The sequence below is a fragment of the Epinephelus fuscoguttatus genome, linkage group LG1 (assembly GCF_011397635.1).
Source record: "Epinephelus fuscoguttatus linkage group LG1, E.fuscoguttatus.final_Chr_v1".
NCBI lineage: Eukaryota > Metazoa > Chordata > Actinopteri > Perciformes > Serranidae > Epinephelus > Epinephelus fuscoguttatus.
The window spans coordinates 24,959,948-24,977,862 of record NC_064752.1 but is presented as its reverse complement, the minus strand read 5'-3'; the positions used below and the strand labels follow the sequence as shown (position 1 = coordinate 24,977,862).

At 44.3% G+C, this 17,915-nt stretch overlaps 1 protein-coding gene across 3 annotated transcripts in view; it reads left to right on the top strand.

Moving 5' to 3' along the window:
* The window catches only part of bsnb (bassoon (presynaptic cytomatrix protein) b), a 107,320-nt gene that overhangs the window by 73,236 nt on the left and 16,169 nt on the right, over window positions 1-17,915 (top strand). For 2 of the 3 annotated variants that reach the window (XM_049579490.1, XM_049579481.1), the window contains exons 4-5: window positions 7,777-8,583; window positions 9,972-16,301. In XM_049579490.1, coding sequence (XP_049435447.1) covers window positions 7,777-8,583; window positions 9,972-16,301 — 7,137 coding nt within the window. The remainder of the gene's footprint in view (window positions 1-7,776; window positions 8,584-9,971; window positions 16,302-17,915) is intronic. The other variant, XM_049579499.1, reaches the window with a different exon arrangement.

Genomic DNA, 17,915 nt, shown 5'->3' with positions numbered 1-17,915 from the left:
GTACTAATGTCACAAATAACCCGGTGATACCTGCACGTAATTTAAATCTCGGCTGACAGCATTTTTGAGTAGTATTTTTGTTATAAAATTAGAGAGTATTCTTTAGGCTACATCCCACAACATTTAACTGTCTCGTAGTCGCAGACACTTTCAATACCCTTCAGGGGCGGCTGGCCAATAGAGGGTGATAGGGCGCTGCCCCTCCTTGAGCCACAAAAGAAAAGAAAGATGATGATAATAAATGTATGATTATCATCATCATTATTGTCATATATACACACAATATATTAATTATTCTGATCATTTTCACTTGAAACAACTTGTCCTGCCTCTGAATATCCAGTCAGAGGCAGTGTGAAGTCACGCCCTTTGGGACGATATCAGCCTGGCTGGAAATGGCCCCGACTCACTCTCATAGACTTCCATGTAAAATGCTTTTTTTTCTAAATGCAGGCACTCCAATGCAATCTCTATGGGTTCCGGGAGGGCTTGCCCCAACGTGTTTTCGTCATACGTAAACCACCAAGTATCATTCATGTGCTCCTCGGATGGTCCGATTTCCCATGTCGGGAAGTCGTTCTTACTTCATTGTGTGTTCATGAGCGTTTAAGTCGTAATGTGGAGACATCATGGACATTACAAAGAAGATGTGTTGTATTTTATCACTCAAAATATTTAAAAAACACGTCGTCAACTGTTTCCACTGAAATATTGCTTTACGGTCGGAAACTCATTTTTCCGATTATTCCGACATCACATGAGGCAGTGCCACTGCGCAGCGGTCACATCCAAGATCAACATGGCTAACGTTTCCAGCAGATCCAAGAGGCTTTTTAACCATATAGGTTATAAAGTAACGACGCATAGTGCGTCCAAATTCACACCCGTTCTTCTCTATGGATATTATCCGCGACCATTAGCGAGAAGCCACACATCACGTGAAATAGCGGAACTGGAGTGCAGGATGGGGCTTTCCAGTGATCACACACATCATTGTGCTGTCATCCCATCACGCTATAAATCCAGATCAAGTGTCTACAAGATAAAAAGCTGATGAATTTCTTTACAATCCATTATACAGATCTTGTTATCAGTCACTTCATATAGTGAGGAATATTGTATCTTACCACGTCTTAGGCTTGTATGTGTTTCTCCCTGTCTATCCACATTTGTAGTCCGGCTTTCAAGATGCAGATATCTCCATATTGTCCAGTTGACACTCCATCAAACTTTGTATGACAAGACCAGCCACTTCACCTTTGCACACCCAGACTAGCCTGGTTCCAGACCATAGACCCCGCCCACTCAACTGAGTAGGCTTGCATTACTGGTCTGGCATACTTCAGTGAATTTGCGATTTATCTCATCCAAATGATGGACGGACCAATGAACGCCAGGGGTGGGGGCGGGTCTAGCGATTAGCCAATCAGCGCCACGCTGATGTCAAGCTGTACGCCGGTGGGTAACTGGTGAGGATAGCAACAGTGGCAACTGCTACAGATCCTACAGACCACATTAACGATGCTATTGAGGTATTTCGCCACTACTCGCGTTAATGGAGGACCAAATTAAGGAAGCTGCTAAACTGGATTTAACAGCGATGTAGCTGGGCGTGCACGACGACGGAGACATTTTAAATGGGCAATGCTCGCTTGTTTTTGGCACCCCCGAGGCATGGATACTAATGACGTCAGATTCTGGGTGAGTCGTTGATCTCTACTGATTGGTTAGGGAAAAATCAAATTCCCTCCCCCTTGTAAATCGCCTTCAATGGAAGCCATGTCAGACTGAAGGTTCTGGGAGCTTCAGTCTGACACTCAGGCTACACCCAGACAACTGCAGCCTAATTATGCATGCTGACAGGGCCGTAGTCACCATATACATTGAGGGGGACACGTTCCCCAATGCCCAAAATGCCTCCCAATATATAACTGAAACTGAAAATCAAAACAAAAAAAACCTGTTCAGGTCAGGTCAAAGAGCAGTGATACTATGTGACATGCATTGTATTAAGTTGTAGGGTATGCCTGCATTTAATCAGAACACAAAATGAATTTCCACTTAGCAATAATAAAATGTTTTCTGATTTAAGACTGACAGTGACTCAGTGAATACCTTACTCCGTTTTATTTGATTAATGGTAAAACAGGTCTCTGTTTACATTCAAAGGTATTTATGTGGGCACACTGATGAAAAGTAGTCTGTTGATGACCACAGTGGATTGTTCAGTCATTGTAGAGCCAAATTAATTCAAATTTACCCATTGAATGGGTCACCTCAGCCATCATCACAACAATTGCCCCCCCTGAGAAATTTGGCAGGAGCTGCCACTGATACCCTTTCATCTCATATCATATGAAGCAGCCTCCTTCATTTATGGTCCTGATGATGTCGCTTGTAATTAACACCCCGGCCTCTTTCACATGGATGCGTTCGTGGCTGAACAGGAAAACTCAGAGTTGAGTGAACTAGTTGATGACCAGCTTTGTAGTACCGGTAATCCAGACGGCCAATGTTAGGGATAGTCAGGCCAGATAATGAAAAGATATCCTGTTCGGCAGAAAATTAATCAGACAATACAAGACATTTGAATCTTCTTTGTCTTTCGGCTGCTCCCTTCAGGGGTCGCCACAGCGGATCTTCTGCCTCCTGTTGTTAATCCAGGCCTTGACCGGTCCGGTGTGGCAGACATGTTTGTTTTCCGCATAATTGTTTTGGCACAAGTTTTACGCCGGATGCCCTTCCTGACGCAACCCTCGCAATTTATCCGGGCTTAGGACCGGCATCAGGAGTACACAGAAAGTGGACCCCCAATGGCTGGTTTACTATACAAGACATTTGAATACATTACCTTGAAGTCTGGGAACTTGTGATTGACATTCGTCACTATTTGCTGACATTTATAAACAATGAATCAGTCAGTCAATCAAAAAAATCATCAAATCATCGGTAGACTGATGAAAATAACTTTCTGTTGCATTATCAGTGTATGCACTTTCAAATTATCTTCAGTGATTCTCCAAATATCATAAACATGATGAATATTCCAACAACAGAGAAATATCTATTTACAGTTCTTTGTTTTGTTCGTCAAATTTTGATTGATCGGCATCTATTGATACAAAGCAGAGCATCACATGTATTGAATATTACATCCTTTGTAGCCATTATCTTCAACAACACTTTCTTTCATCCTCACCATCATCATCATCATTAGTCCACCACCACGTTCTTCATCTTCCTCCTGTTTTTTTCCATCCTCCTCCTCCTTTTCTGTCCTCTTCTGTTAAATTTCAGCTTTGTCTCCTACCACCCACATCAGCGAGTGGTTAACCATTATTGTAGATTCTTTCGCTGTCACGATTCTGTTTTACTGTGCAGATAGTAGAAGCGGCTTGCGATGGAGCCTTCATTGAGGCCAGTGAGCTAAATAGCTTTTCTCTTTACAAGAACCTAGAGGACACACAAGGAGCTCTGAAAGAACAAATAATCAATGTCTCACTCACACAGAGCCTGATCAATATCTCTACACAGGTTTCGCATGAAGCGAAAAAAGAAGGCAGACCATGTCCTACACTCAGACTTTATCACTGGAGACTTGTCTGTCAGACGGCGGTCTCTGGGGTCTCTAGATTAAGATCCCTATCGTTCTGTTAGGGATGTTCCTTGCTGACTAAGTGATTGTCACTCTCTGTCTATCTCTCTTTGTCTTGCTTGTAATGTCGGCTTTTCTCAGCTATTTATATCATTCGGGCGGATCACTCTTCTTTAAAATCCCCTCTGTGTCAGACATTTGCAGCCCTGTCACCAGAAGAAAATGTTGGAATTGTACATTTCTGCAAACCACAAAAACGTTATGTTATATTTGGTTATACATATCGTATCAATGTATCTTAAGTGATATAGTGTATGGGCTGACTGTCATCCGCAGGTGGAGGGGATGGTGACTGGTGTGCCACTCTCAAGACCATGAAACAACAAAACCGGTTGGGGTTGATGTGTTTTTTGGGGCTTTTTAGGCACCAAATGTGGGTGTTTTGTAGCAACTGGTTGCTATTATTCTTGTATCGTTTTAGGCACAAAAAGCAGTGTTTTTTACAGAGACATCGCTGCTTTCCTCCTGGGATAGTGGCCCGAGAAGCAATTGTGTTTTTTTTTTACCAAGATAGTGTTGTTTGTCCTGCTGGGATATGGGCCCAAAAAGTGGTTGTTTTTCACAAGATATTGCTGCTTTTCCTGCCAGGATTGTGCCCACAAAACGTAATTTAATCCAAAACACATTTTCCTAATGACCACGTGATTCTTGCATGTAAACCTTACCACACCTTAACCACAGCCCGTTGAAAACAACGTGCAAATTTAACTTATCTGTTCTTTCAAGACCGATTAATTGATTCATTTTTATTTCTGTCATGCACACTTACGTGTGCCCAACCTTCATGAGTTTACAGAACACCATTACAATGACCTTGCAGTTACAGTTAAAATTTTAATAACTACTCAGTCCAGAGACAGAATACTCTGCCTTCTATTCCAGGTGAAAACTTCCATTTTTCATGATCATCCAGCCAAAAGAAATCAACATAGATAGAGGTCGTCTTACTGAAAAGTACATTCCTTATGTCTTCATATACAGGACAGTAAGGACGCATTCACACTGTTGCTATTCCACTTTAAACAAACCCTGGTCTGCTTCCACAGATAGTTCGGTTTGTTTGGAGTGGTGTGAATGCTCATTCAAACTCTGGTGCGGACCAAATGAGCGAACCCTGGTCTGCTTTAAAACTGGAAGTCTCGGTTCACTTGCAAGTGAACCCTGGTGCGGTTTGCTTACAGTGGGAAATGCAAACAGACTATCCAGTGAACCAAAGAGAGGAAGTGAACCAAAGAGAGGAAGTGATGTAGAGCGCATTGCATTTTGGTGTTTGATGTTTCTGTGGTGACCAAGCTGGCTGAAGGGGATGGATTTCCGTTTTTGGTCCTGGCCAATCGATGAGCTGGGTTTTCTTCTTCCTAATGCCCTTTTTCTACCTGGTCAGTGGTCGTTTCTGGCAATACCGCCCCCACACAGGCAGCTGTTGTAGCTGCGCAACATTGTCCAGGTGGTTTGGTCCACTTTGAAAAGTACAGTGTGAAAGTGAACCGTGAAATGTTTCGACATTCCCCGCCCAATCGAACCGAGTCCCCCCGACTATCCTGTTGTGAATGTGCCCCTTCACCTAAATTACACAACAAACCAATTGTGTCCTCCTCTGGGGTGGTGTTAAACTTTCTTTTCTCTAAGGCTGATGGTAACGTTCCTGAGCACAACTGTGCACACAGGGACTTTTGCCTTTTGTCTAGATTTTCACGTAAGGTTCTCTGCTGTAGCTGATCTTTATGAGACAATAAGTTCGTAGTTTTGGTTTATACCCGATGTCACCAGACCATTTTTCTCTAAACATGCGAAACATTTCACTTCTCATCTCCTGAATATCACAAAGTAACCTGTTCTGAAAAATAAATGACAAGTTGTTCAAATAAATTAATGACTTTAAGCCATTAGCCCAGGGATGACAGTGGAAGATGTCCCAATTGTACAATGCCAAAATTTTACTGGCGATTAGGTTGACATGTGAGTTACGTGATGCACTCCCACTAACTTGCAGGAGCACTGATTATATTTCTTAGTAGTGTAAGAGAAAAAAGTAAGGGCGTTTGAAAAGTATAAATAATTTATTTGCAACCCTCTCTGGCATCTTGACTGTTTGGACTGCAGTAAAGATGTCCTCTGATACAGTCATCGAACACCTGCATTGCTTTAATTTATTAGGTGTTTCTGGGCATGTTGTTGAATTCCATCTTCTCTATTTATGCTTGTGAAGTATGACACCAATAAAAGTAATGATTTATTGGGCAGATGGTAATCGGCAATAGAGGTGTTTATGAGGATATTTGTTTTGTTGTATGAGTCTGCAACTGAAGAGCGTTCCCTCTTCAGGCCTCGAGCACAGATGATTATCATAGAAACGCAGGGTTACAAACATGGTGCCGCCACCTCAGCTTTCAGCTTTCATAACCTGTAATATAACCATTTCTTTCCATTGAGCTGTTTCATCGATTTGCTGCATTGACCTGAAATTGAATCTGTTTATGTTAATATCATTCTTTGATGGGTTTTGTTCTCGACGGTGTCAGAATCTATAACTACCTCCGAACATAGTTCTCAGTGATCCTCACTCCTTCGGTGAAGGACGAATCTTGCAGATTGAAGGTTTGCTGTGGGCTCCATAAAAGGTCTAATGACAGTTGCACCCCTCCAATCTAATAACAGATGTGTTAATTTGTATTCACACAGCACTCTTCCTCTGTGTACCCTGTTGGAGAGTGCTTAATGTTGTCAAATGATTAAGTCTTCACCAAGAGATGAAAGGCCTTGTTTGGACAGGCTTTCAAATATTCAGTTGTTCAGACTCGCTGTACTGAGTCCTTGGCACTCCATGACCGTTAATAAAGCAACAACTTTCTGATTTAATTTTTTCTGAATAACAGACACATTTATGTTTCTGCACCCATCAATCACCGGACATATTGTGTTGACACAGTGTCAATATCAAAGTAAACACAAATGTTGAACATTCTTTGCGTAGGTCATCAGATTGCTGCCCATTTAATTATAAATGTTTGCTTATTGTTGGCACCCGGTGGCATCCAGGTGACAGTAAAGCCCTTTTCCCAATAGACAAGGAAATCCACCAACACCCACTAATATCTGGCTTTTGTATTTAATGGGGAGGGTTACAATCAGCATCCTAAGTGCTATATCATAGGCAACTGGACTTGCTTGAGTTTCTTGTAGACATTTCACCTCTCAGCCAAGAGGCTTCTTCAGTTCGTCTTCAAGAAACTCAAGCAAGTCCAGTTGTCTACTATATAGTACTTAAGCATTAATTTTGCAGGACAAATGACTTTGCAGTAGTTGTGAGTATTTATTGGCTCCAGCTCCGATCAGCTTTGATTGGCAGTAATGGAAACATAACACCTGTGTGGACACTCGAACATCATTCCAAAGTAGTCTGCACAGAGTTTGAGAAGAGACTGAATAAGTAAGCGATTTAAAAAAGAAGTAACCGTTGTAACATTTAACCAGCCTCCACAATGCTTTCTACTGTTCACTAACCTGTTTTTGTGATGTTGAACGTGACCAATTACAATAAAAAGAAGGGCATACTTGTCAACTGAAGGACAGTGTACATGGCTTTTGTTTGCAGGCAATGGGAAAAGTCTACTACATATTTTAAGTGGGTTTTCCTGTGTTACAAAACCAACGTGTGCATTCATTTTGGTGGAAGAAGGTATAAAATAGCTTTCCACTTTGATGCACATTAAAAAAATAGTTGAAGGAGTGCGCCTGAAGCACCAGAGCACGCTGTTCCATAGTGAACAATGAAAAGCTGCCAGGAAAGCAGGGGAAGCCTCGTTGAAAAAAAGCTTCAGATAATGGTGGCGAAAGCAAGTGTAATGATGGTGTGAAAATGTTCATGTAGGACTGAACTGGCATTGAAAAGCAGACACACACACACACACAACCCCCCAGGAACACCTTAAAGCTATTCCGTCCTTGAAAATGTCTGTGTTTTGCCCTGGAAAATCAATACTCGAATCTACAAAACAAAAGAAAAAAACAGAGTTTGTTTTGCTGAACTGTGTACATGAATAATGGAGTTTATTACACATGCTTTGATTATTCAGTTTCAACATGTTTTGATTGGTGTTCTCTTTGTGCTTGTTTTTCAGAAGAAAGAATGGCTCTGCTTGAACTGCCAGACGCAGAGGGCTCTGTCAGGAAGCTTGGGAGATATTCCAGCTCCTGTTGCACAGCCCGTGGGATCCCCTCGGCCACCTGCTGCAGCCAATCAACAGCCATCTCAGCAGAAAGGGCCAAATCAACTTTTAGGGCCTAGGCCCACAGGTCCTCAACAACAGCAGAAACCACCGGGTCCCCAAGTAAGTGGCCCTGTCTCTCCTGTGAAACATGCTGGGCCCGCCCCTCACACCAAGGGGCCCAGCCAAGCTTCCCCTCAAACCAAGGGCTCTGCCCAACCTGTTTCTCAACCCAAGGGTTCAACTCAGCCACCTTCCCAAACTAAGGGTCCAACACAACCCTCAGCTCAGAGTAAGGGACCTCAAATTAAAGGTCCTGCTCAATCACATGCTCAGAGTAAGGGCCCCGTTCAGTCTGCAAACCAAATAAAGCCCCAGAGCCAGGCCAAAGGGCCGACTCAGACAAAGGGATCCGCTCAGCCCTCTGCTCAGACTAAGGGCCCTTCTCATCCTCCTGGGACCAAGGCCACCCCTGGTAAAGCTGCACCCAACCAGGCCAAGGCCTCTCCCACCCCATCAAAGACAGCACCCACCCAGTCTAAACCCACAGGTAACAACCAGGCCCGCAAACAGCCGCAGAGCCAGGAGAAGACTAAGGTCACATCTAAGTCTCTAAAAGAAGACGTCAAGGCCTCGCCAAAGAAGGCCTTGTCAGAGACTGTCACTTCACCAAAAGACACGAAGATATCTGAAGATACACAGAAGTCAAGACACCATGAAGTGAGCTACCTGCAACTTCTTCGCCTTCACCTGTTACTCTTGAGTCACCATTTTTATTTTTTGCTCCATTCGAATAATTGTAACCATTTTTTCAGTCTCATCATCTTCAGTTCATAATTATTTTAATCATTCATGCCACATCATTATCATTATCTTCGCCTTATTATTATTATCTCTGTCTCCTTTTTTAAATTCTACTTCTGGTTATTATAGTTTTTGATTTGTTTTCTATGTTTTTATTGCTCCAATCCAAACTCTTCTTTTTCTTCTTCTTCATCTTTTACTTCTTCATCATCATCAGCTCCATCATTCCACTGCTATCATTGCTACATCTTATTATACTTGTGCTATTATCGCTAATGTAATAATAGTTATAATGTAAGTTTTCCATCACATCACGCCCTTTAGTGAAACAATTTACTGTCAGTATACATTTCTTCATCATCATTATAATATCCCTGTCATCATCATCATCATCACCATTGTCATCCTCATCATCATCATACCATCGTCATCCTTATCATGATCACCATTGTCATCATCATTGTCGCCGTCATCATCATCACTGTCTCACTGTCCATTCCTCATCTTCAGCTTGTTGCCCCATTCCTCTGCCTGGTTTTGTACACTTTAATTTTATTTGTATCAAACGCAAGCTTTTTGTTCACTGTGACACTTCGTGACGATACTTTAAGCATTCTAAGCATGTTCGTTATTCTTCAACGGTTCGAAGAATGCAACGGAGAATGCGTCAGAGATGGCGATCAAGCATGTAACCAGATGACATTTGTCTGTAGATGTTTGTATGTTCAACTGTCTGTTATATTCACTCTCTGTGTCAGTGTATTTATCCATCTGTGTGTACATAACTTTGAAAGGCAAACTCAACCCAAATCAAAAGAATATGATTAATACCTTCAGTGAAGTGCAAAATAAGATAACAGTCACGAACGAGTCGAAGTATAAGCACGATTCTGTGCTTTCTTATATGAAAAAAATGTAAGAAGTTGAGGCCTTTTTTTTCTTTGATAACAATGTATAAATGATGTAAAGTCAAATTCTGAAAATCCAAACTAAGTATTTGGGTTGATTTTAGCCTAAAGTTTTACTGTATCTGATTGTTTGATTAAGGGTTTGTTCTTTCCGATGTAATTATCCTCTAATATCTGAGTATTAGAGAGTATTTCAACTGTATTAGGTGCAGTGCATTAATTTTACTCCCTCTCTTAAAATGCTCATAAAAATGTCACTGCTGATGAGTTTGATGAAATAGTGGGATACAAGGTGTGCACTGAGGCTTGTAATAGACCACGCAATGAGTTCATTTAGGAAAAAATTATGCCTTTCTTGCTTCTGACCTCTCTTCTTCTCTTTCTTTCTTTTTTCAGGATTTCAACAAATCAAGCACACACAGTCTAAGTGACACTGGATACTCGTCAGATGGGATCTCCAGCTCTCATGGGGAGATTACAGGGCAGATCCGAGAAGAAGGGATCAAGCTCAGTGAAAGAGGCGCTTCCATCCCCTCAGAAATCACCAAGCTAGAGAGCTCCATGAAGCCTCTGCTAGAGTCAAAGACGACATCAGACCAGAAGCACAGGCCGCATTCACTGTCAGTAGGACAGGGCCGGGACTACAGTCCTGATGACGATGCAGCAAGGGATGAATCAGAGGATGATCTCAGTTGTAAGCTTCGCCATGATTACGTGGAAGACAGCAGTGAAAGTGGTCTGTCACCATTGCCAGTAAGACAGAAGAAGTCACATAAAGATTTAACAGATGAGGAATTCATGAGGAGGCAAATTATGGAGATGAGTGCAGACGAAGATGAGATGGAGGAACATGGAAGCCAGAAGGCTAAAAGGGGACATAAAGCCAGTGGGGATTTGAGCAAAGAGAGACGACGACTTGCTCATCATTCTAGTAGTTTTGAGGATGACACCAAGGCATCAGAGGCAAATGAAGAAGATGACGTCGTAATGGCTGGAGGCCTTCGGCGTTTTAAGACTATTGAGCTCAATAACACCAACAGCTACAACCGAGACATGGAGCTCAGTACTGAGCATGACCTACGAGAACCAGAGCTGGAGATGGAGAGTCTGACTGGTTCTCCAGAGGAGCGGTCCAAGGGAGAATATTCATCCACCCTACCTGCCACCACTCCCAGCTACACCTCTGGGACATCCCCTACATCTGTGTCATCCATGGAGGATGACAGTGACAGCAGCCCCAGTCGTAGGGCAAGACTAGAAGAGGCAAAACAGCAGAGGAAGGCTCGACATCGATCCCATGGGCCACTGCTGCCCACTATCGAGGACTCATCTGAGGAGGATGAGCTCAGAGAGGAGGAAGAACTGCTTAGAGAACAGGAACAGATGAGAGATCTGGAGCAACAGAGGATCAGAAGTACTGCTCGAAAAACAAAGAGGGATAAGGAGGAGCTACGGGCACAGAGACGCAGGGAAAGATCCAAAACTCCCCCCAGTAATCTCTCTCCTATTGAAGACGCATCGCCAACAGAAGAGCTGAGACAGGCTGCAGAGATGGAGGAGCTTCACAGATCATCATGCTCTGAATACTCACCATCAATGGACTCAGAGGCAGAGGGCTTTGAGATGATTGGTGGAAAGCTTTATAAATCAGGAAATGAATACAACCTTCCAACTTTCACATCACTCTATTCCCCTACAGAAAAGACATCAGCAATGTCACCATCTGATAAAACACTAAAAAGTGCAGAGGAGGTCTATGAAGAGATGATGAAGAAAGCACAGCTCATGCAGAGGCAAGGACATGCAGTTAATCAGCAGAAAGGAGCCTCTCAGCCTGAGAGTAAACATCATCTTGAAGCAGGAACTGTCCTAACCCCCGGCTCAAGCCCAACACAAGTTACTGCACCAGTATCCTTCTCTACAACAGGGAGTGATCCAAGAATTGCAGCACAACATTTATCAAAAGAAACACAAAATAGGATGATGACACAGAGTGCCAAAATTGAAGGTGTTGTAGGAGTTGCCCCGACCAAAACCCAGACTGCCACAACTCGACAGGCAGGTAGCACGGTGCCTGCTAGCAACAGAGCAGGCTCCCAGAGGGCAACACAAGCAGCACCTGACCCTGGAGCATCCTCACTGTCCTCCAAAGTTTTCTCCCTTTTCAAAGGTCCTAGCCCCCCGGTCTCCCCAAGTGCTTCTCCAGCACAAAGCCCAACACATTCGCCATCCGTGAGACCCACTGGTGGCAGTGGCAGACAGCTGCCATCTTTGCCCGGTGGTCCTACATCGGCCGCAGCATCCCATGGAGCTCAGGCACCTCAGAGGGCAGTTTCACCACGTCTTGCACGACAACAGTCATCTCAAGAATCACCAGTGATGGTGATAACACTGGGCTCTGAAACAACTAGTCCTGCCAAGCCACTCACTGTAAATTCTTCCACTTCCCCTTTGTCATCGCCAACACAGGGCAGTTGTAAAACCTTGTATAGCTCCCAGCCCCTTTCGACAAGTTCTCCAACATCACCGCAAATGCATCCTTCACAACAGTCTCCAAAACATTCTTCACAGATGGCTCAAAAAGTTGAAAAAGTAAGTGTTGGTATTAGCACTGTGACAACAACTACGCATAGTCGTGGATCTATGGAAAACATATCTCTATGTAAAATCTCAAATATACCAGGCTCTTCAATAGTTGTGGGTCAGGGTGGGTCAAGCACTAATGTGGTGGATCTGAGAACCCCAATGAGGCCCGCTCCAATTATAATTACAGACCAGGGGATGGACCTAACATCCCTTGCTTCTGATGCAAGAAGATACTCTTTAGGATCAGAGCAGCCATCTGGTCGACATACAGCAGTGCAGCCTCTTATTATGAACCTGAATGCACAAGAGCAACCGCATATATCTGTATCAACACCGACTACAGTTAGTGTCACAGTTGCAGGTTCTATGTTCATGTCCCAACCTAAGCAACCAGTAGTGTATGGAGATCCTTTGCAGAATCGTGTCGATTTAGGGCAGGGTGTTGGAGCAGCTGTGTGTTTGACACAGACCAAGCCAGCAATTACTGACCCATCTATTCCCAAAATTGATGCTTGCCTGGAGAACCTGGGTATACAGCAGCAGCAACTGCAGTTACAGCAACAGAAGCTCCTGCAGCAGCAACAGCTTCTTGAGCAGCAACTCCAGCAGCACCAACAGCAATCCTCTTTTGCTCGTTACAATTTAGCTAATCAGGTCCAGCCGCTGCTGATGAAAAAAGACCTCGTAGTGAGTCAGGCAAGCAGTGCCCAGCCTGCAGTGACTGCTAGTGCCATTCCTAGACTATCTCCCCTGGCTCCACCGTCAGTGTCTGGGGGTCCTGCATCTCATGCTCCCCATGAAGTCTATGGTGGAGTTGCCTTAGAGCTGAAAAACAAGCCAACAGTAATGAACTTGTCCACTGGTAAACCCCATGTTATGATGGTGCAAATGGATGAAAGTAACACATCACAGGGGGGCACAGTGACTCAACTGGTAAAGCGAGAGGAACCTCCTCCCCCTCCTCAGGTCTTGGATCTAACGGGACAGATCAAACCAGAAAACCAGGTGGCTTGTTGTGATGTTGTTTACAAATTGCCCTTTGCTGGTTCCTGTTCAGGGTCATTCACTCAGAAGCCTACAACAGTATCCTCAGATAAAAACCCCACCACTGAAGCCTCTCAAGCAGCCCACCCACCCTATCCCTACAATGTCAGCCAACAACAGCAACAGCAACAACAGCAACAACAACAACAACACCAGCCTCAAGGAACACAAGGAGTGACCGAGGAACATAAACCATATCAACCACCCATAGTTCCCTCAGGAAGAATTCAGCCCTCTATGTCTGATACTAATTTGCCCTCCATGACTGATGCTAGTCACTATCAGAGTAATGTCCAGGGGGGTCTGGCAGTTGATCTTAGCAGCATGAATCAGGCTTATGATGGTGGATACCTTGGCATTGGAGCACAGTATGGATCTTACACAGACCTGCGTCACCAAGGAGATTTTGCAAGTCCTTCATTACCCCTTCGCCGATATGGCTCAATGTCAAATATCAATTCTGACTATGCCTACGGTTCACGTGACTTAACTGCGCCACAGGACTCCAATCTGGCTCAGTACAGTGCAACCACTGCCAGGGAGATCAGTCGCATGTGTGCAGCTCTTAACTCTGTGGACCAGTTTGGGAGCCGGTATGGAAATAATCCTGAACTGGTGCCATATGGGGCTGGAAGGGGTGGACCTTTAGCTCGACTAAACCTCCAGCAAAGCTTAGCATCAATAAGAGCAAACTTACTGTATGGCCCAGATGGAAGACCAACAGCAAATGGCCAAACCCTAACAAACCTAATAAATGCTAGACAAGCAAGTATACGCGCCTTGTACCCTGCTGCTATGAGAGGAGGTGATGGCATGATATACTCCACCATTAACACACCAATAGCCTCCACCTTGCCAATTACCACCCAGCCTTCCTCTGTCCTGCGTCCCATGCCTAGAGGAATTTACAGACCATACCCTACAGGTGTAACTGCTGTACCATTGGCTAGTCTTACCAGGTTGCCTCAAGTGACTCCTAGAATGCCTCTGTCCACACAGGGACCATATTCCTACCCTCCTCCAAACCAGTATCCTACTTCAGCCACACCATCAGGAAGTGTGCCTGATGCAAGCAGCGCCCACCAGGACACTCCCGTTTACCTCGGAAAGCCTTTGACAACAGTTGCTGCACAAACAGCTGCAACCATTCCACCTACACAACCTACAGCACACTTAGGAGCACAAAATGTACCAGCAACTGGGATGCAAACCATGGCAGATCAACAGACAGACCGCACTCCACTTACCTCACAGAGTGTTACGTCCCTATCTCAAGCTCAAGGCCAACCTCCAACCGTCCAGCCAGTGCAGGCTCAAATGCAGTCGCACCAGTTGCCTGCTCAAACTGAACCTTTATCTCTGACTCAGACCCAACCCCAAGTTCAACCCATTAGTCAACCTCAACCATTAGTTCTGCCACAGGGTCAGCCGCAAGTGACACCTCATGGCACTGCCCTAGCACCAGGTACCAAACTTTCTCCTCCTGCGGATGCCCAGAAAAGTAAGGAAGATGAGAGACTGAGTCAGCAACAAGAGCATGTGCTGCAGCTAGAGCGAGAGCGTGTTGAACTGGAGAAATTACGCCAGCTGCGCCTACAGGAGGAGCTTGAAAGAGATCGTATGGAGCTTCAGCGTCACAGAGAAAAAGAACAACTAATCGTCCAGCGTGAGATACAAGAGCTGCAGACAATCAAACAGCAAGTCCTTCACCAACAGCAGGCAGAGCGGGAGACACAGCTTATAATGCAAAGGGAACAACTGGCTCAGCAGAGAATGCAGCTTGAACAAATCCAGTCTCTACAGCAACAGTTACAGCAGCAGTTGGAGGAGCAGAAAAGGCAAAAGACAGCAGCAGTAGAGGCAGCAGCTGCTGTTGCAGCAGCAGAAGCTGCCGCTGCATCAGCAGCAGCGGCAGCAGCAGCAACATCAGCCCAGGGTGCTATACAAGGGGTAGTTGTTGGAGGGGCCCCTCAAGGGTTCATTATTTGTGACCAGAGTGGTCGAGTTATTCAACAAGATGGCCAGAGTGTTCAGTTTTGGCAGGATGGACAAGTGGTCCAAGCTGTGGTGGCTGCTCGGCCTATTCATAGTTCTGCTTCTGAAATGTCTTTGAGAAGCACAGACAAAATGGCAGATTCCAAGATCATGAAAAAACAGAACTCGATGCCTCGGCTGAGGGATGGCTCAGAGGAGGACTCTGTGAAGAGGATTACAGACAGCTGTGTGCAAACTGATGATGAAGATGGTGAAGACAGATTCATGAACAGGCGTAGGAGAACAAGGCGTATTGCGGACTGCAGTGTGCAGACAGATGAGGAGGACCAAGGAGAATGGGACCAGCAGCCAGTGAGACGCAGGCGATCACGTGTGTCTAAGCACTCCGAGTCCAGTGGTGAGGCTAAATCAGAGTCATCTAAAGTGGCATCTACAAGTATAGCTATTCAGACCACAAATGATTCGTCATGCCAAACAGAGCCCGACCAACTAGGCAGGATTTCACCTGCAATCCACATAACCATGGCGGAGACCTCAAAGGTTGACCTATTACATTACATAGCGGCTCCTGAAAGGACCCATAAAGGAGAGAGTCTGGCCTGCCAGACAGAACCAGAGTCTCAGTCTCAGGGTGTGGTCGTCCCTCAACTGAGCGTCCCTACAACTATTAGTCCATACTCCACAAGTCTGCATATAGTCGGTGCAAACACATCTGACCCAACCTCTCCTAGGCTCCAAGGAGTTGCCAAGTTTGAGAGGAGGAAACCAGACCCCCTGGAAATTGGCTATCAACAAAATGAGTCTCCCTCTCGTCAGCCCCCCAAATCTCCCCAGGTGCTGTATTCCCCCGTATCTCCGTTGTCTCCTCATCGCATGCTGGAGACAACATTTGCCTCCCAGGAGAAGCTCAACAAGGCCCATGTTACACCCCAGCAGAAGGCCTTTACGGCCGAATCACCCCAACGCCACCAGACCCTGCCAAGACCCATAAAAAGTGTTCAGCGCTCCATGTCAGATCCCAAGCCTCTCAGCCCCACGTCAGAGGATCCTGCCAAGAACAGGTTCTCCCCATATCATCAGCAAGCTGTGTCCAACAGTCAGGTACGAAACCATCACTTCTTCTTAAAAAATAATTTCATTTATCCGTTACCTATTTTCTGAAGGAGTACATTAATGATAATGAATGGAATTAGGTATGTCAATGGCTAACTATTCAGTTCAGGGCGCCAAGTAGCTCACACAGTAGATCTGGCACCCTATAAGGTCCTTACTGCAGCAACACAGGTTTGATTCCAACCTGCAGCCCTTTGCTGCATGTCATCCTCTCTCTCTCCCCCTTTCACTCTTTTTTTTAAGACATATTTTTATTGAACTTTTTGCAAAGCATGAAAACAAAGAAAGCACAATACACAACGATAATACACACACAGTATACAAATTACCAACATAACTCCCTTTCACTCTTAAACTTTCCTTTGAAATAAAGACCGAAAGCTAAGAAATAATCTTTAAGAAAAAAAGTTACTCATGTTGCTCTATAGATCAATCCACTCTTCAGTTTACTAGACTGTGCACTACGCTGGTCAGATGGGAGCAAACTAGCTGCTTTGATCGTTCAACAACTTCCACTGATAACGCTGTCCCAACCCATAAGTGTTGCTGTGGAAACATTGTGTCCTTCCTCCCACTCTTCCTCCAGGTCACCCCAGTGAGTAAGTGGCCCAGATTTGCACCACAAACCCCCTTTAGCATCACTGTTAGCTCTGTTAGCACCATTAGCAGTGTCAGTGCAGCCAGTGGGTCTAATATAATTAACAGTGCTAAAGAGGTTTTGTGGGTTAAAATAAATCCTTAACCTGTGGGGAGACTGGAGGGTGGCCACCATATTTCCACAGCTAGATGAACAGCGGCGATAGCTAGGTTCCACCCAATATGAGTGGTGCGCAGTAAAGCTTGGCCAAGGCTAACATTAAATAAACAATGAAGACTGGAGGGTGGGCAGTGGGCACTATTTTTCTGCATGTTAGCTGGCTGGCTGTCAGCAAAGCCAACAGAAAATAAAATAAAAGGCACGACATTCAAATCACAAAAAATTCAGATTTTATCATCTCTAATAGGATAGCATTTTGAAATGCAGTGCTAAAAGTCACTGAGTCAATGCAGCACTGGACTGAAAGAAAAGGCCTCTTGTATTTTACATTATTTTGCGTTATTTTTCTTCAAAATTAACCGCTTAGTTAATGGTTAATGGGTGGCTTTTAAAAGCAAAATTAACTGAAACTGACATCCAACAATAGAGTGAAAGAACATACAGCATTTTAGTGGAATGTATTCAGAAGAAATGTCTATTTTTAGAAATGCAGCACCCCCCACAAAATCTAAAGTAGTTTCTCCAAGAAGGCTACAGTGCATAAATGCTTTAGATCCCCTGTGGAGATGTTTGTCTTTTGATCCAATACATCATATGTTTTTGCTGCTGATATACAACATGTACTGATGTCAGGTTTACCCTGTATGTTAATTTGCAGGGGATGAAATGCATTATGCATTAGACTGACTCAGATTGACTCTGAAAACATACAGGGTGTGATGAAATTTAGTACATTTTTTGCACTCAAACTAATGCATACTAGTGCCAAACAATGAAAAAATATGTTACTCCATTCTACATATACAAGAGCCAATTAGCATGTGGACAAACATTAAATAGAAATA